Genomic DNA, 18,157 nt, shown 5'->3' with positions numbered 1-18,157 from the left:
GTACTACATCAACATCGACGACGGCAATAGGTTCAGTTAAATCTTACCCCGTGATGTCACGTTCATTGATTGCCCTCACTTGGGCTAAGGCGATCCATATGGGTAATGGCTATCGCCCTGTGGGGTTGTGATATCGCCATCGGGATACAGAAGGAATCCCTTCCTTCTCCCTTCATCCGTTACGTTCCATCATCCAACACACCAACGCTATTATATTCCTCCCACTTGCTACTGAGCACCCTTGTATCGTGGTCGAATTCGAGCTTGCAAGTCTGCCAATTTCCCTCGCCTAGTTCGTTTCTAGCCCTATATACTGGTTCGGATGATGTACGCGCGTTCTCGCCGGAACCCGATTCGTCTGGAAAAGGGAGCATTCCATTCATACCATGAAAGCATTGATTTTGGCGGAGGGTCCGGGCTTGATGGAGGGGTTCCGTGGTGCCGGGATGGGAGTCCGATATTGCGCAGAGTGCTTCGGTCTTCGGCCAAATGTTTCGTTGCCATTGCCAGGGAGAGCTGCGTCTGCTATGCCGCTCGCAGGCGTCGCGCCACATATTAAATCCGCCACGAACGATCCAGCTGGATCTCCCAGACAAAATATTCACTCCGGACCATATCGTGAATGGAGACACATTTGACATACTACTTATTCGATTGCGCTGGTGGATATCTGCGAACTCTCTGGTGATACTTCGCAAGAGGCGTTCGTAAATCCGCGTAGCATAACCTTTCTTTACATCTCATTGGCACTCAATTCAAGCTTCTCGTCATTTAGTCATGCACAATATTTTTTACAACGGACCTCAATGGCACCACCAGAGTCAGTAGCATTCTCTGGAGCAGACAACTTTGTTTGTGGGACATGTGGTAAAAAGTACAAATCTCGCGACTCTCTAACCCGGCATCGACATAACCACGAAGGCGGCCCCCATCATGTCTGTCCGATATGCCATTTGAACTTCCGGCGGCGCGACCTCCTCCAGAGGCATTCTCGGATCCACGACTCCGAAGATGGACGAAGACGGGGTCAACGAGCCTGCGCTCGCTGCAAAAAGGCCAAGGCAAAATGCTCCGGAGGCACTCCATGCTCATCGTGTCTCAACGCCGATCATCCGTGTTCGTACGAGCCCGATAGCGAGACTGGACGCTTAAGTCGAAGGAACTACATAAAAGAGTCGAAATCTAGGCAGATATCAGTCGGCCGCTCTGAAACCAGCCCGGTAGGGACGATAAGGAGTGATACTCCTAGCTCGAATTCAGCACTCATAGATCAACTCACCTCTCCAATTGGACCCTGGGAGCTGTCAGGTTCCGATTTCTCTTCGAGTTCGGACTTTCTTTCCAGTACGCAAAGGCTCGAAATCGCAAGCGACTCCCTAGATGCTGTCATGGAAGATATATGGCATTCAGGGAATTGGTTGGAACCGACCGGCTGGCCTTGGCGCCATGAGGACCTGTATGCTCAGCCAAATCTCCTACTTGATTTGGAGCACCCTGTGGAACCAACTCCAGAAGCCCTTTCTCTGGCCGTTGGACCCTCCCAATTCCGCCTGGGAGCGACCTCTCAGAGAATTGTTCCTATCACCGATATCTCACACGTGGCTCGATCCCTATTACCGGTAGCACTGCCCCTCAACGAAAGTCAAACTCCATTCTCCCCTTCTCTTCCTAGTGTATCCCACCAACCATCCCCTACTTTTGTCCCTCGACTTCCAAAGCCTGTACTTGGAACCCCAACCCAGGGGATCCCGTCCAAGCCCGGGAATGTGGAGAAATGGGCATCTACGATCGAGCAGCTGATCACCTTTGCTTTCAATCATTCGTCAACAGCTGCATCGCGGAACGTGGAGAAACGATCTCGATTCTGGAATTCAATGTCGGCCACGGTGGCTGGGGTATTTGGCATCAACCAGTCCATATTGGCAGAGTCAGATATGCCTCATCTCTTGCACCACTTTGTTAAGCTCTACTTTACAAGGTTCCATGCTCTTTGGCCGCTATTCTGGGTTCGCGGATTCAAGTGCGACCTTGCACCACCTGTTCTATATTTGACACTGGCTTCCATTGGAGCCATGTACAGCGAGCGATCGGGGAACATCTTCGGACTGCACTTGCAAGACGCCCTGCGACGAGCTTTGGTCACAGCACCTTTGGAAGAGGATCAGGACGAATCTTTGAACTGGATTCTTCAATCCATGTTATTGACCATGGTGGGATCGTTATATTTCTGTCAAAAGCAAGGATTCTCAAATGCGCAGCACCTAGGAAGTATCCTGATCGCTCGGGCTCGCAAGATGAATGTCTTCAGCGAGTCGCGCCGGACAAAACGGCCCTATGACGGAAACAGCGAAGAAAATTACATATGCTCGGAGCTACCAACGGATGCATGGATACGCTCGGAACTCAAGAAGAGGCTGGCGTTCGGTATCTTACGAGCTGACATATTCTTAAGCATCTTGCTCGACACCAAGCCTACGCTCTCATCAGAAGAAATCAATCTTGAACTCCCCTGTCCGGACGATACGTGGACCAGTGGATCTTCCAAATACGATCAAGGCACCAGCCAGCTGTGGCAATTACGGCGCCCGAGCGGCCTATATTTCTCGGACCTCGTGCGGATTGCAATGGAGTATGATGAGACTCTTCCGTCTCTTCACTTTGCTGATAACGGCTTGATTCTCGTTGGTCTTCAAGAGTCCGTTTGGAGATTTTCACACGATGCAGACATGGCTCATCGATTGACCGGCATTGACGACCTAATCTCGATACCACGAGCATTGACATCGGCACCAATCAGTACCTCTGCCCTGGAGCCTCGTCATCTTATCAATAAGAACACCAGCTCCGCAATGAAGAACCATCCTCCTAGAATTGCTAGCTCTTCCTCCCCTCCGAGCCAAGAGTCGCTCACACAAACGATTCGACGGATGAGCAACCTCCGCGAGGACTTCAACAGGACTATCAGCGCCTTATCACGATGGAACCAATCGTTCACCAGCAATCAACCCATACAGCCCAACATGCGCACCCGCAGCACCCTCCTCGCCGCCCGGTTGCTTTACCACCTCAGCTTCCTGCGCCTCCGCGCCGACATCCGTAGTCTCCACCTCCTCTCCTACGAAATCGGCGGCAACCAGTCCTCCGCCTACCAAACCTCCGTCGAGCGCACCTACAAATGGGCCAAATCCGAATCCGCCACCCAAGCCCTCGACCACGCCATCGCCATCTGGCGTCTCCTATCCGAGGAATCTACCCTGGACGAGACCGTCCGCGCGCAGTTCAACCTCATGGCGCTCATCGCGCTTCATCATGCCGCGGTCGTGGTCTGGGCGCTCGCGGGCATCCAGTCTGATTCTGATCCTATGAATCATCAATTGAACCAGTATCGAAGTCCAACTGGGCTTCCCATTTCGCGGGCATATAGTCCGCAACTGCTTGGCAGCTTTGCGGAGCTGTTCAAGGCCATCACGCCGGCATGGACGGTGTTTTCGAGCTTTAGTGAAACCGCATGGCGTATGGCAAAAAGGTCCTTTCCCATTCCATCATCTGTGGAGGAGCTAGTGTGAAGTTATGATTTCGAATCGGTGATGCTGTGCGAGACCGTGGGAGTGATTTATCCTAGATGACCTCCCCTAATGTCGTTCGTGGTGGCTGTCCAGGGGAAAATGTTCGCCAGGCGAGTGAGATAATTTTTTCGGATATCTGTACTGTAAGTTCTACGTCGCTCTCGCAACGGCTAGTTAACAGAACTATGAATGTCAATATAAAGTTATACACTATTGCTCAGGGGGTGGATGTGACAATTCAATTTTCCGGTTTTCGATACCGAGCACACTACGGCAATTAGCGGCAACCAAATAATCCATAACTAATTTTGCGGGCTCCTCTCTGTCGTGTCGCGTTAAATCGCAACGCGTAACCTCAACTGAACTCCCCTCCCAGGCTCCCACCTCAAGTTGCCCAACACCAGTCAATCAGACATCCTCAATCTTATTCTACTCATATTGCCACATTCGTTTATCCATATTGTTGACTCTCTAATCGGTTATTAATCATGTCCGATGCACCTGCATCCGATGACGATCTGCCTCGCTTTGAGCCCAGCCGATCCGACGCGTTTCTACGGCCACCAAACCTATCGCGACGCTCCTCCCGCAAACGCTCGTTTGATACCACACTCCCAAGCGACCCACCCATATTTAGCAGCGATGATAATCCAGACATAGGGTTAGAAGACTATGATCCCGTGGAAAGGGTCAAGCGGCAGTCTCATGGTCCGTGGTGGCAGCAGTCTAGCAAACCGATGAACGATGCCCACGGTCGGAGCCTATGGAATCAGGCTGTCAAGAGGAAACGATCGATGTCGAGGAAAATTGACAGTGCCGTATGGATGGATTGCAGCTCCGATCTAATCGAGCTAGACAACGATGCTGAGGAGCCTACACTCCCTGAGTCCATCTACGATGCCTCCGAGCTGTGCGCCAGGGAGTTGATATCGAAAGCTGTTCAGAAGAATGAGGAAATATTTGACCTTGCGTACGTCTGGCCATGCACCCTTGAAAGCAGTTTCCTATTTTCAGCAGGAGGGAGCTAATTGTTCGTAGGCGGCTGGGTTTGAGCGAGCTCCATTCTTCCACATTCAAACCACTGGAGACTGTTATCCGGCACCCCAAAACGGTGGACAGACCGCCTTCGCCCGGCTATGAGTCGATTGCCCCGAGACTCAATATATTTCTAGCCAATAATGGGTTGCGGTCCCTCCCAGTCGGAATGCTTAACCTCCAATATCTCACGGTACTCTCCCTTCGCAACAATCGTCTCGAAGAACTGCCGAATTCCATTGGCCAACTTTACAATCTAGAAGAGCTTAATGTCTCTTGCAATAACTTGAAATGGCTTCCATTTGAGCTGCTCAGCCTCTTCAAGGCGGAACAACCCCTCCCTGGTTGGGAAGAGCCTGCTCTTAACTTGTATGGAAAACTTCGGATATTCAACTATTCAATGAATCCATTTCTCGAGCTGGAAGGCTGCCAAGCCAAAGACCGGGGTCAGACCTTGACGGCCGAGCACATGTCATTATCAATGAAATTGCTGTGTCGGGTCACCCAGTCCTTGGAAGGAGTGTCAGTTGAGCAAGTGAGAAGCAAGGATTTCTCTAGGCATCCACCGACGTTTCTTGCTGCATCACCCCCTTTATACTTCGATCAGCAGGACGTCGATTCAATACCCACAGAAATACAGCCATCGGGAATCTCAACAGCAGATCCGGCGCCACTTTCGCTGTTAAGGGAACCGTGGGAAATAGATGCAGAATCCGCATCAGGAGAAACATCTAATAGTACGATACCCCAGAAGCACAGGGCGCCATCACTGAGGGAATTATCCCTCCGCCGCATCTCGCGTGAGTTGCTCAGTTTCGACCAGTTTTACACTGATTGCCCTCCGCGTACGGCCTCGGAGATTTGGGAGATTTTAGGATGCCAAGGCCTCGACCTTCCTACTCCGCTTGCAAGTGGATTGCAAGCTGCTGCTGCACACACTGTACGAGCAGCTACGCGGCCGGAAAATGCATTTGAAGTTTCTACGACTGCAGACGTATGCGCGAAACAATCAAAACTGGACGGCCGACCGCTCGTGGTCCACCACCACTGTTCCGCTTGTGGCAAATTCTTCGTCCAACCCGGAAGCGAATGGTTCGAATTCTTCTTCTTGGGAGACATTGTGGCGTACTCTTTCCAGCCTTTGGTTAATGAAGGACGGTTCCCCGCTCTCGTTCCTTTCCGACGGACATCGTGCTCACGATCGTGTGCTCGACCTACACGAATCACACGGGAGAGCTGGAACGAGGAGGCCAAAGACAATGCACTGGTGAAGTTCGCAACGTTGCTTCTGGACTGAGCCAGGTTTTTATCCAGGAGTTCCGGAGCGTGATGAAGCCCTAATCTACGTCCTGGAGGACCTGGACCATGGCTTTCAATATTCACAGCCGGATTCGTATGACATGTCACTACGTCTAGAGTTATATTACAGATACGAGATCAATACCTTCTCTGCCACCCGGCCAGCGAAATAGTCGTGCAATTACACTGACATTGCCAGTCGGAGCACTGTGCCTGAATGGGGATCTGACCCTTTCAATAGATTCGATTCCGCGATTGTCTGGCTGCAGGCACATGCATTGGCAACCAGAATACGAAGAGATTACAAACGCATCTCGGAGTGTTGGAACTGACATAGAATCGGACACTTCAAGGGGATGCACCGGCGAAATGTGTTGGAGCGAGGCTATCATATTGAGCGGATACTCGACCGAACATTATCCGTAACTATCCATCATTTCCAGTCACCACAGGTCTCAATTGATCAACAAAGCAAGACTCCATCAAAATGGTCTAAAGTGATTTCAATTCCTTTCTGATGAATACAGACTCTTCTACATTTCTTAAAACTGTCTAGATTTGTTTTCACCGCTCTCTAGAATGCCGTTTTCACATCATAGTCATTCTGGGCAGTTCTGCGCCCATGCCAAGAATACTCTTGAAGAGGTCATTCAGCAGGCCGTAAACAAAGGGTTTCGGACCTTTGCTTTAACCGAACATATCCCACGGCCGAACGAGCATTTGTATGCTGAAGAGGTTAGCACCGACGCCTGCCATTTTCTAATGTTTAGTCACTGATCTGATGCTCGAAAGGTTGCTGAAAATTATTCGTGGGACATCCTCCACCAGCTCTTCAGGGCATATCTCAAAGAGGCCTTGCGACTTCGGGAAAAGTATGCAGACAAGATCAGCATCCTGATTGGCTTCGAGAGTGAATTCGTCACTCCCAACTATGTTGGCTTGGTTGAAGACATTCTCAACTATGGGATCTGCTCCGACGATGACGTGTCTCAACGATCAGACTTCAACTTCTACATGGGTTCTATCCACCATGTCAAAACCATCCCAATTGATTTCTCCAAGGAACTCTACGTCGAGGCAAGGGATGCCTGCGGTGGAACCGACGTAGATCTGTTTTGCATCTTCTTCGACGAACAATATGAGCTCCTTCAGCGACTCAAGCCGCCGGTTGTCGGCCACTTTGACCTAATTAGACTGTACAGCAACAACCCCAATGGGAGCATTCGAGCTCTTGGAAGTGCTGTGTGGAGCAAAGTCATTCGGAATCTTCAATTCGCCGCGGACAACGGGTTGATCTTGGAGGTCAATTCTAGCGCATTGCGGAAAGGCATGGATGAGCCGTATCCGTGTGTCGAGATCATGCAAGAATATTTGCGGATGAAGGGGAGATTCACGCTTTCGGACGACTCTCACGGGATCGATCAAGTTGGGTTGAATTATCCTAAGGCTGTCCGAGCGATGAAGGCGGCCGGCGTGGGAGAAATTCAGGTCGTAACGACTGACTCGACCGTATCTGATATGAAGACGGATTGCGTGCCTTTATCGGAAGTGGAAGCCCTCCTAGAAACCTCCTTATAACCTTTTACCGCTTATATTGCCGTAGCTTTGGGCCTTGCCCTATGCTTTCTGGCTAGCGTGCAGTCCCACGACCGGAATTGGCAATTTTCATAGAGTTTCAATACATTGTGTTATAGATTCCAAGGTTGTGCTCTTCAAAATACACCTCTTCATTATGGACCAATTCATAAATGTCGTCATTTCCGGCTCGCTGCGAATTACGTCTTGATGAGCGGTCCTTCATCTTCCGGCGGATTGAGCGGTCTCAACGAAAGCGCAAAACATAGCCCGGACGAAATCAGGCTCCCTCCTTTTGCGCCCGCTGAAACCAAGTGTCGTGGGTATAATCTTTACTCGGCCCGCTGACGTGATACTTGATGTTGAACCGCTTCACGTTCACCCCATCGAACTCGAACTTGTATTCGGTCTCATAGGTATCCTTCACGCAGAGATGGGATCCTGTTGCGTTGCAGAACGCCTGTGAATCTTTCTGAGCACCATCCAAACGCACGCGATGGAACAGGTAATCCACACTGCGGTCCTCTTTGACGAACCACGCCGTAATACCGTCTCTGCTACCGCGTTCCGCTTCCGGGCCCAGCTCCCCATAGGCGACATCGGTGCGGTGGCCCACTCCGTCGCTGAGGCGGTAGGCGTACTGTCGAGATGCTTGGACTTCGTAGCCGTTGGTCATAAGTAACGTGCCCTTCTCTTCGTAGAAATATTCAGCGGCATAGCCGGCCGAAGAGGGTGAGCGAGGGTAGAATGTTGCGGTGCCTTCAAGGAGGCCGGAAGGAAAGGTAGGTAAAGCGGAAGTCACAGTGCGGTGGATCAGCCAGTCGCCTTGTAAAGCGCGGAAAAGTGCGCAGGAGAGGAACCGGCTGGACGAGCCAGGTGAGCCTAGGTCTCTATCGAGGATGTTATGAAGACTTTGAAGTGTGACTTGGGTGTCCGATGCTGTGGTCGGAGTTTTGGTAGTAAATCGTGCTGGCACAGATGGACTTGGATCTCCATTCAGACCGAAACCCTCGTCTTCTCTTTCGATTCCCATGAACTGGGCATAATCCTCCACGATACCAACATAATCCCCTTGCCAAAATTGCGGCACATTCCTGTCTTGTTTGTGAATCGAAGCTCTGAGCTCCTCAAACTTGGCATGCTCCTCAGCCCGGTCAAGCATGCCTGGCTTTGGCGCCTTCTCCTGTTGCAAGGCCAGGAAACGGTCCGCGAGAAGCCTTGCTTGCATCTCCATGACGCCCCAAAAAGGACCTTCGTAAAACCCTACAAAGCCGAGATTCGGAACCACGTCATTGTACACGGCGTGGTCTTGCAGGAAGAGGGGAAGGCGTTCGGAGTCTTTGCTGTACTCGAGGTCCGCTAGGACAGCCGGATCGAGCCATGTCAGAGCTGAATGACAACGGAACCCAGTAGCGTGAATGACTGCCACCACGTCATTTAGGGGCTTGGTGCCATTGGCATCCACGATCGACGCGGACAGGCTAGTGCGCGTATCCTCGATGTTCTGTTCTTCCAAGCGGGTCACCGTCCCTCTCAAAGGAACGATTAACCCACTCCGAACGAACTCAGCGTATGTATCCGAAATTGCAACGTAACTTGCTTTCCCGAGTTCTTCTTCAGTTGCGACAAGAGCCTGGCTCAGATCGGATTGATCGCCCACGAAGCTCCGCAAGAACCGGTGCGTGGACTTCGTCGTCTCTGGCGGCACTCGACCCGTATTCGCAGATATAGTGTTGCCAGGTCGGCGTGATAGATCATAGAAGACGAGGTCAACTGGTAAGAAGGATGGGAAGGCCTGTTCTGAAGCCTTCTCAGAGGACGGTCGGGGGACCGAGAGATATCTAGGCATGTTGTAGAACGGCCTACTGGCCACATGGTGGATTTGAATACCATTACGAGAGCCCAACGACTCCCTTAGCTCTGCTTTGGAGGAGGTGGTTGGAGATGAGTATGCAGCATCTGAGAGGAAAAAGGCGGCATTTGCAGCAGCTTCAGCCCCAGACATGCCCCCTCCTATAACCACGATTTTTCCAGAGGATGGTACTCCATTGGGTAGGATGCTTTCCAGGCTGCGGAAAGCCGTGCTATGGATTATCTTCACGTCCCCAACACTGGCGTCGTATCCACTGGCTGGAAAGTGGTCCTTGAGTAGTAAAGGTCTGGGTTTGTCAAAGAATCCCGAAGAGATGATCAGGTAATCGAATAGCCCGCAGGATTCGTCCACCGTGACTGAATCCTCGGTGATAGGATCTGTATGCGGATGCTGCCACCTGACCCTCCACTTCATCGAGCCCGCTTCATCAACGCGGTCGGCGTTGACTACTTCGCAGTTTAACTTCACCACCTCCTCCGGGACATACCGCCTTGCGTACTCCTGCAAATACCGTCCTACCTGCCAAGCTCTTGGAAACATCGGAGGCTCGACCTTCTGGCCGGTCCGCTTACCGTTCGTCTGATCGGAATCCAACTCGACATTTTCCCAGGCCAAGTCGGAAAACGCGTCGGTAAAGCGGCTTAAATTCGTCATCATCTCCTTGCTCACTTTGCCCTCGCTCAGGCTACTCGTCCGTGATAAAGCCCACATGCCGCCGACGCGACTCTGCCGCTCGAAGATGGTGACTCGAAATGCATGGTTGGGAAGGGAGAGGAGGGCTTTCGCAGCGGTGAGGCCGCCGGGTCCGGCTCCAACAATAGCTACGGACGCTGGGAGTGTTGTCATGGCGTATCTTGTGTAGTCACTGATAGATTTCAGTTGCCTGCCAGTGGCATAGAAACCGAAGTAGTACGAAGTCAAGACGAAGTACCCGATACTGGAGGTTCACGATGCTGACTCAGCGATGAGCACCTCGAACGAAGCACGCAATTCCTCAATCCAGGTATGGTGCCTGTATGCTATCCAGCTAAAATAGGAGTGGTGAGCTGCAAGAATCCTAGGAAAGTAGTAGTTACTTCTTTACATTAATAACTAGAACTATTCCGATTGGCTTATGTTGCAGGAACGCTGGTCGACAGACCGTTCATCCCAAACTCATACATGTCCACGTTCCTCAGTCTTGAAGTAGTACTGTTAACTTGTAGACTCTGGTCATTTCAGTGTGTGATGTGACAAATCGAAAGTCCGAAAGAAGCTTCGAACATTACTCATTCCGATGACGGGGTATTTTTCCGATGCTCATGCTAGAGAAGCTAGTAGACTACTATCTAGAGAATTGATTGAGCTCCTCGCCAGTGGTAGAGAGTCAAAGTCATCGCCGAACGAGATGACCAGTCTCACAAAAGCCATTCGGCTTGCAAATTCTGATCCAGCGCCATATAACCACTACTCCGATTTTGAGGTGTCCTGGAAATCGCCCAGGGACAACAATGTATAAACTCCCAAACGACCGTGTGTATACCGAGATACACAATATCGGGCCAGGATGTTCCCACTGATATGAAAACCGCTGCACGCAAAGATGCAATCGCGGATGAATCCCACACTTTGTCCAGTCGCTCACTGACCCTCCCCCCTCATCGCGCCAATAGTCGCCGGTGAATCCGGGTACCGACTCCCCTCCTCATCCTCATACAACGTCTGATCCACCGCGCCACCCAACCCCATGAATTCCGCCGGGTCCCTCCCCGCGCCCGGCTTCGCCTCCCTCTGCTTCTTCTGCTGCAACGCGCCTGCCTTCCCCCCTGAACCCCCCGCGTTCTTCTGAAACACCTTGATCGGCGTCTTCCGCCCGTCGGCCTGATCGTCGATCACATGGCTGACCGTGACGTCGTTAAGGGCGGCGAGGAGCGTGCGTTCGCGGCCGACCTGGCGGCGGTTTTCGAAGCCGAGGTGGCCGACGCGGGAGGTCAGGGAGCCGAGAGAGGCGAAAGATTCGGCGCTTTTGGGGAAGCCTTGGCTGTTACCGGAGTAGGAGAGGGAGGCCTGCGAGGCGCCCTGGGAGTCCCAGGTCTCGAAGGGCTGGGCAGTGGTCCAGGGGTGTTCGAGGCAGCCGTCGATGTCGATGCGGCGGGAGACGTCGACGGTGAGCATGCGGTCGATGAGGTCGAGGGCCGCGTCGCCGACGGTGTCCCAGTAGGGGCTGGGGTAGTCGAATCGGCCCTTCTGGATTTGTTGCGCGAGGGTGTAGGGGTTTTGCGGGTTGTAGAGTTCATCGCTGAATGGGGGGAAACCGCAGAGACAAATGTAGAGGACGACGCCGGCGGACCAGATGTCCACCGCCCGCGTATAGCGTCGTTGAGGGGTTGGAGAGAGAATCTCGGGCGCGACGTAGGATGGAGTTCCACAGAGAGTGGTGGTGAAGGACTCCTCGCCAATGATCTTGGCCAAGCCGAAATCGGCGACCTTGATGGTCAGGTTCTTATCAGTGAGAAGGATGTTCTCCGGCTTGATATCTCGATGGACGATATTCCGGTCGTGCTAGCACAGGGTCAGACTCTAGCAACGTACTGAAAAGCTACCTTACTCACCAAATACTTGAGGCCCTGGAATAGCTGCACGAACACCTTCCTCGCCTCGGTCTCCGTGAGCTTCTGCTTCATCACGATCCAGTTGAACAGCTCCCCCTCTGGCGCGAGCTCCAACACGATATAAACCCCGTCCTCCTCATCGAAAGTATCTTTCAAGCACAGCAGACCCGGATGACTGACGCCCATCAACACCGCAATCTCCTGCTGCAGCCCCTCGACCTTACTCCGCTCGCCCTGCCCCCTTCGCTTCTCGAACTTCTTCACCGCATATCGCATCCCTGACGACCGCTCCACGCACAAATATACCGTCGCAAAATGCCCCTTTCCCAATTGCTCCTGCATCGCATACTGCTGGCGGAAGCGGTTCGTTTCACGGTTGCGGGGATAGCGGAAGATGGCGCGGGCCTCCTCGACGATGGAGATCTCGTCGCCGGTGCTGAGCTCGCGGCGTTTGTTGCGGCCGACCAGCGTGTCGTTGACGTACGTACCGTTGGTCGACAGGTCTTCGATCACGGCGGTTGCGCCGCCGCCTTTGTTCTCGCTGAATATGAGGCAATGGCGGTTCGACACCGTGGGCCCTTCGATGATCCGATCTGTGGGGTTCAATGCGTCAGTCTTGTCTCCCACCGACACGTTTCATAGGTAGTCTACTCACCGCATTCCGGGTGTCTCCCGATCAAATACCCTCGACTCGCCACCCCTTCCACCTTCTTCTTATCAAACTCCTTCTCCTCCGTCAGATACGCCCCCCTCTCCACCCTCTGCCTCCCATCCGTGTGACCCAGCGGCGTTCCCCCAATTGGACACGCCCCCCGCCGCCTCAGCACCAACGGCTCCCCGAACGTGCGGTCCACCGGCACCAGATACCCCCATACCCCCTCGGACTCCTCGTCCGCCACCTCATAGGTCAGGTCGTTCGGCGGGTAGATGAACTGCGAGAACGGCTGCGTGTCCTGCGGGGGGGAGGAAACGGCGCCGACGGAGGCGCCGCTGTGGTGGGCGGAGGGCTTCGTGCGCTCGGGGCTGGCGAGGCCGTTGTTCGTGAGCAGCTGGCTGGGTGGGGTAGCCGTGCCGTCGTGTCTGGCGGCATCGTCGGTGGATGTCGACCGTTTGTTGGTCACTGGCGAGGGGAGGGCTGCGTTCTTATAGGGAGTGTGGATTGCGCTGGTGTCATCGGGTTCGTTTCCGTCATGCTTCCCTCGCTTGGACCGCCTGAGCGGCTGTGGAGCCTCGGAGAACTCATCAGTTGACGACGATGGCTATAGAACACAAATGTCAGCAGTGTGCTCTTCATGAAGCACTATTGATATCCATCCCAATTCCTGCTTGGAAATGCGGTAAGCACGGCTAACTCACCAAGACCCTCTTCCCAGATTTCGGCGGCGACATTGTATCTCTCGTATACTACCCGGCAATCAAATTAACCCTCGGATCGCAGGCATGAGATCCGCTCCGAAAAACAGCAGCAGCAACAATAATTTTCACTGTCAGGATATCGATGGTAACCGTGCAAGGAACCTGGAGCTCTGACGATTTCTCGGTGGTGAGAGCCGAACACGAGATGGGCGAGGGCCCCAACAAAAGCAAAATGGAACACACAAAGACGGCGGAGGGAACGAATGGAACGGGTGGAAATCGGACGGGAAAATGCGTCAAGCTTCGAAACGGAGGATCATGCTGTGCTGACCTTGTGACTTGAGTGGATATGGCGGAGGTGGAAAATGGGTGGGTGAGATCCGGTGAGATTGAAGCCGCAATGGTCGAAGACGCAGTTGGTGCCTGGAACCACCATCTCCCCAGTGCTTTTCACCCTCCTACAATCGAGCATCACATATCAAGCATTGAAAATCGACAATCGGACAAATTAGAATCTGGATACTAGAGAGAATTCAATTTTTTATGCACAGACAGTCGACGAAGCGAAATGAAAGTGCGCAGCTGCACATCCGCCTGTCCTAATAAAAGCGGCGTCTTGGGGAACACCGCAACATCGGGTCCTGATATCGTGCGGAAACGGGAGCCATGGCTCGTCCGCCGTCAAGACCAACGAATAATCCGTCTCTGGGTAGAAACTGCAAGGCCTTCCTCTTCATCTTGGCCTCCAAATAATCAACACCTACGGAGAGCCTGTAGGGAAACTGCACCGCGTCCTCTGCATCTCCTAGCCCCTCTGCTGCCTAAACGCACCCGGTCGATACCGCCCCTCCGCCGGCGCCCCGCTCGGAGGCGGAAGTGGGCTCTCTCCCCGATCACGACTGAACCCACGTCCGCTTCCGCTGCGCTCCATTCCCTCGCCACGTCCGCTGGCGCTCCTCTCCCCAATATCCGGCCTTCGACCCGCCGGTTGCCAGCGTCCGGTCGCGCCCTCTCGTCCGCCAGGCGGCTGGAATCGTCCGCGCGGCACCGCGGCAGGGCTCTCCTCTCGTCCGCTTCCCTCCCCGCGATGCGAGGCCTCGCGGCTTCGCCATCCGCCGCTGGGGGCACCGCCTTCGCGAAGGGCAGGCGGCATGAATTTCCCGGGACGTGGCGCGAGGTGTTCTTCGGTTGATGTCTCGGTCGCAGGCGCTGCGGTTTCGGTCTCGGCGGGAGTGGCGGCTTCGGCACCACCGGCAGCTCGGAGAGCTTCCTTCTCTCGCCAGGTGAGTTGGCCTTCTTTGCGGGCGATGTTGAGACGGGGTGGCCCGCCGGCGCCCGCGAGAGGGGCAACCTCGGGGGCACGAACGGGTGGGGCGGCACCACGGGGACCGGCACGTTGGGCGGCACGGCGGGCTTCGGCTTCCTCTTCACGCTGGCGTTGTCGGGCAGCGACCTCGTCGAGTTTCCTGATTCGCGTTAATGACACGGTCCAATTGAAAGAGAGGTGTGGAACATACTTCCTCTGCTCGTCACGCTCGGCCTTCTCCTCCAGCAGCTGGGCACGACGCTCTTCCTCGGCACGTGCGCGTTCTTCTTCCTCCTGCTGTTGCCTCTCCTCTTCTTCGCGCTCCATCCTCTCCCTCTCCTCCTGCTCGCGCTTCTCGCGGATCTTGCGATCCTTGTGCTCCTTCTTGCGTGCATCGATCTTCCTCTGCAGCTCCCTCTCCGCTTCCCTGCGGCGCCTCTCGAACTCGGCGCGTCGTTGCTGGCGGATGTCGTCGCGGAAGGTCTCGTAGGTGGGGAGAAGACGGCTCAAGCGGTGCTTCAGAGCGACGTCCTCCTTGTGCTTCTCCTCCGAGTCACGGAGAGTCTCCACCTTGGCCTTCTCGTATGCGGCCAGGTCGCGTTTAAGTTGCTGCTCGTAATCTTCGGGCAGATGCTTGACCTCTTCCTTGCGGAAGGCACGCTCCAAATGGTCGATCCGCTTGCCAGTGACGCGAAGTTTCTCGCTCAGCTCGTTCTTCTCCTTCTCCAACGCACGGAGCTTGATCTGGCGGATCTCGGCCGAGCTGAGGTCCTTCAGATCCACACCAGTCAAATCGATGCCCTTGCCGCCAAGTTTGGTGAGTTCCTCCAAAGCACGCTGGGCCTCTTCTTCCTGAACCTTCTGCTTTTCAGCTTGCAGGCGTTTCGCGTTGCGATCCGCCAGTTCCTTTTGGAGTCGCTCTCGCTCAGCCGCCATCAGTTCTTGAGCTCGTCGGCGTTTCTGGGCGGCAAGATCCTGCTCCTTCAAGGCCAAAGCCGTGGATGCAGCTTGCTTCTTGCGTTCGATGACGTCGCGGCGAGCCAGTGTCTCGCGATGCTCTTGTTCCGCTCCAGCCTTGGTACGCGAGTGCGCTGCTTCCTTCGCTCGGAGTCGCGCTTCGTTGAAGCTGGGGTCGACATATTGGCACGTGACGTACAGGGACTTGGCGAGACGGCGGATCTGAGAGCGAACAATCTCTGCCGGGGTGCTCTGCAATCGCTGAACCGAGCTCGTCTCGGACTCAGCAGAGCCAGCAGCAGCGCCGGGGTGGAGGGCTTTGGCGGAAGAGAAGACGTCCGAATCGAAGGTAAGAACGCCAGTGGCGTGGTCCACGCGGATGGCCAAGTCGCCCTTCTTGCAGCCGTTCATGATGAATTTTTCGACCTGGGGGCGGGTGACCTGGAAGGGCTCGGGGAACTGGGCAAGATTGAGGACGAAGCTGAGCTCAACGGACTCGTAGACTTGGGAAAGTTGTTGGAAGAGCCTCGTGAGGATGACTTGTCGGAGCGGCAGAACGTACTTCTCCATTTCAGGATCGTTGCCAATCTGCGCTAGGATGGGGGAAATCTTCTTGCAGATCGACAAGGGATGGAAATCGACCTCGAGAATGCGGTACAGCTCCCGGATTTCAGGACGACAACGCTTCAGAAGACCCTTGGCGAGAGCATCCTTGAAAAGTCCGGCGCGAGTGGGTGCGGTGGACATGCCCAGAAGGCTGGTGAGACGGGTGTTCTTGTTCTTCTTGGCCTCATCAACATCAACGAGGGCCCCGCGAGAACGAGAAGTGCTGATGACAGGAATTGCCAGTGCGGAGAGCAGCACGAAAGAAGCACCGCGGACCATATCGGCGTCCGAAATTGCAGGGTTGTCTTTCTTGAGGCCTTGGCCGGATGCAACCATCACCTGCGACTGACGCATGAGGCTGAAGTAGCGGCTCCAAGCAGCGGCGTGGAACAGGTAGTTCTCGCTGACGAGGAAGATGCGGGTGAGCTTCTCGAAATAGTTCGCCATCATGACGTTCTTCGGGGGTCGCTTGCTCAGGTTCATGAGGTTGTGGATGTCTTCGACGCTGCGGAATGCTTCTTGCCACAGCTCGAGCTCGACGGCCACGTTGAGCTGTTGGAAACGGGTATCCAAATGACGTTGGAGGGTGTCCGGGTCGCTGAGATTGATGGCGTTCATCTGCGACGAGAACTTGGCCGCGTTTTGCAGATGGTTGCGGAGCAGCTCGCACAGTCGGCGGAACTCGGTCTTTCGTCCATACTTGGAGCAGAACGCGAACGCCTGATGCGCCGTGCCCTGATACATGATTTCGAGCCTGGCATTGTTCTTGAAGATGTCCAGGACGGTTCGGTAGGTTTCCCAGAGGAACTTCAACCACGGGGTGACAATGGCTCGATCGGTGCGGTCGCGAGACTGTTCGCCCGACACGGTGGACAGGAGTATGGATTCGGGAGTCTCGATGGCTTCGAGATCCTCAACGGCGGTCTCGCTGGACTCCAGAGAGGATTGCACTTCATCCGCTTTCTTCTGGGCTTCGGCGACCTTGTGTTCGGCGAGCTCGATGAATTTTTTGAACACCAACTGTGGCCATCAGCATGTGCGCATCGACCGGCGTGGGTTGAGTGAGTTTCTGGGACTTACTTCGATGGTGCCAACGTTCGTGTTCTGCGCGGTGTTCTTGTACTGGTACAGACCATCCTTCGCGAGTTTGCCGCGTCGGAGTTCCACGCATAACTCGACGAAGAGAATCATGACGGGCTCGAGCGAGGCGATGGGCTGGCTGCGCGTGCGTTTGGAGGTGACATGTTCGTGAAGAATGGACAGCGCGGCCTGGGACTGGCCGACGCCGATGAGTTCTTGCGCTCTCTGCGAGAATTATCAGTATCGGAATAGGTCCGACGCGGATTTGTGGACGATATGATGATCACATACCTTGAGCACATTTTCCGGCCGACTATGGGACGGAGGAGGCATGATGGGCAACTGGAGCAGATGAGATCATTCAAAATCGAAGTTTCTCGTGCGATGCTCAAGTTGAGAGATTGCCTCGGAGAGCAAGTATGATTGAGAGATGAAGAAAGGAAGAGAGGAAGAGGGAAGAGAGAGATGGGAGAAGGTGAAGGGGAGGGTGAGGTGAGAGGTGAGAGGTCAAAGTGAGAGTGATTTCACTTGGTTTGGGTGCGCCTTGCAACTTGGCGAAGTGATCGGGTGCCAAGACTTTGCATTTCACGTTCCTTCACCCTTTTCACTTTTTGGAGGAATTTTAGCGAGATGCCTTAGTGCCTGACAGTGAGTCACGTGAAAGATGTTAATCTGTAGCCTTGCAGCCTTGAAGCCTCGCGAGCCACGTGACGCTGGCGCAGACAGCCCAGCCATCGGTTCGCATGGGCAACCGAGCAACCAATCTCTAATCCCCAATCTCCAATCTCCAGCGTCGGCATTCATTTCATCCATAGGAAATTAGAATCATCCCGCTGCGGCAGTCGCATGTCGCAGTCGCTGTTTCCCTTGCTCCATGTAACAGTAATAAGCACGAAGTTAAACAACGCAGTAT

The 18,157-nt window shown here is 54.1% G+C and overlaps 6 protein-coding genes across 6 annotated transcripts; 3 read left to right on the top strand and 3 right to left on the bottom strand.

The window, feature by feature from the left end:
• Positions 1-806: 806 nt before the first annotated feature.
• P152DRAFT_429286 (uncharacterized protein) lies at positions 807-3,851 on the top strand (the record flags this gene model as incomplete). The annotated part of the gene is made up of 3 exons (XM_033677358.1): positions 807-1,673; positions 1,743-2,817; positions 2,902-3,851. The coding sequence occupies 3 exons, from the start codon at positions 807-809 to the stop codon at positions 3,564-3,566; spliced, it is 2,607 nt and encodes an 868-aa protein (XP_033537007.1). The 3' UTR covers positions 3,567-3,851.
• A 203-nt stretch (positions 3,852-4,054) lies between these two features.
• Positions 4,055-5,898, top strand: P152DRAFT_470817 (uncharacterized protein; the record flags this gene model as incomplete). Its single annotated transcript, XM_033681009.1, has 2 exons — positions 4,055-4,536; positions 4,605-5,898. 2 exons carry the CDS (start codon positions 4,055-4,057, stop codon positions 5,896-5,898), a joined length of 1,776 nt encoding a protein of 591 aa, XP_033537006.1.
• Positions 5,899-6,189: 291 nt separating this feature from the next.
• P152DRAFT_183423 (histidinol phosphate phosphatase H) lies at positions 6,190-7,617 on the top strand. Its single transcript, XM_033674190.1, has 2 exons — positions 6,190-6,635; positions 6,693-7,617. Exons 1-2 carry the CDS (start codon positions 6,480-6,482, stop codon positions 7,476-7,478), a joined length of 942 nt encoding a protein of 313 aa, XP_033537005.1. The 5' UTR covers positions 6,190-6,479; the 3' UTR covers positions 7,479-7,617.
• P152DRAFT_183395 (FAD/NAD(P)-binding domain-containing protein) lies at positions 7,617-10,331 on the bottom strand. Its single transcript, XM_033674189.1, has one exon. The coding sequence runs from the start codon at positions 10,192-10,194 to the stop codon at positions 7,756-7,758; it is 2,439 nt and encodes an 812-aa protein (XP_033537004.1). The 5' UTR covers positions 10,195-10,331; the 3' UTR covers positions 7,617-7,755.
• Positions 10,332-10,968: 637 nt separating this feature from the next.
• On the bottom strand, positions 10,969-13,328 carry P152DRAFT_464252 (Pkinase-domain-containing protein; the record flags this gene model as incomplete). Its single annotated transcript, XM_033680551.1, has 4 exons — positions 10,969-11,889; positions 11,940-12,532; positions 12,595-13,081; positions 13,296-13,328. The coding sequence occupies 4 exons, from the start codon at positions 13,326-13,328 to the stop codon at positions 10,969-10,971; spliced, it is 2,034 nt and encodes a 677-aa protein (XP_033537003.1).
• Positions 13,329-13,960: 632 nt separating this feature from the next.
• P152DRAFT_183290 (uncharacterized protein) lies at positions 13,961-17,813 on the bottom strand. The gene is made up of 4 exons (XM_033674187.1): positions 17,536-17,813; positions 17,245-17,469; positions 14,813-17,184; positions 13,961-14,761 (listed from the first exon to the last, which is right to left on the bottom strand). The coding sequence occupies exons 1-4, from the start codon at positions 17,575-17,577 to the stop codon at positions 14,101-14,103; spliced, it is 3,300 nt and encodes a 1,099-aa protein (XP_033537002.1). The 5' UTR covers positions 17,578-17,813; the 3' UTR covers positions 13,961-14,100.
• Between the last annotated feature and the right edge of the window lie 344 nt (positions 17,814-18,157).

The sequence above is a fragment of the Eremomyces bilateralis genome, assembly GCF_010015585.1.
Source record: "Eremomyces bilateralis CBS 781.70 unplaced genomic scaffold P152scaffold_3, whole genome shotgun sequence".
Taxonomy (NCBI): Eukaryota; Fungi; Ascomycota; class Dothideomycetes; order Eremomycetales; family Eremomycetaceae; genus Eremomyces; species Eremomyces bilateralis.
This window is presented reverse-complemented; position numbering and strand designations above follow the sequence as displayed.

Bases quoted from the DNA above. Each gene is read 5' to 3' on its own strand.
- P152DRAFT_183423 (XM_033674190.1), top strand. From the start codon at position 6,480: ATGCCGTTTTCACATCATAGTCATTCTGGGCAGTTCTGCGCCCATGCC. The intron at 6,636-6,692 runs GTTAGCACCGAC...GATGCTCGAAAG, and splicing joins AGCATTTGTATGCTGAAGAG to GTTGCTGAAAATTATTCGTG.
- P152DRAFT_183395 (XM_033674189.1), bottom strand. From the start codon at position 10,194: ATGACAACACTCCCAGCGTCCGTAGCTATTGTTGGAGCCGGACCCGGC.
- P152DRAFT_183290 (XM_033674187.1), bottom strand. From the start codon at position 17,577: ATGCCTCCTCCGTCCCATAGTCGGCCGGAAAATGTGCTCAAG. The intron at 17,470-17,535 runs GTATGTGATCAT...TAATTCTCGCAG, and splicing joins GGCCGGAAAATGTGCTCAAG to AGAGCGCAAGAACTCATCGG. The intron at 14,762-14,812 runs GTATGTTCCACA...AACGCGAATCAG, and splicing joins GAGCGTGACGAGCAGAGGAA to GAAACTCGACGAGGTCGCTG.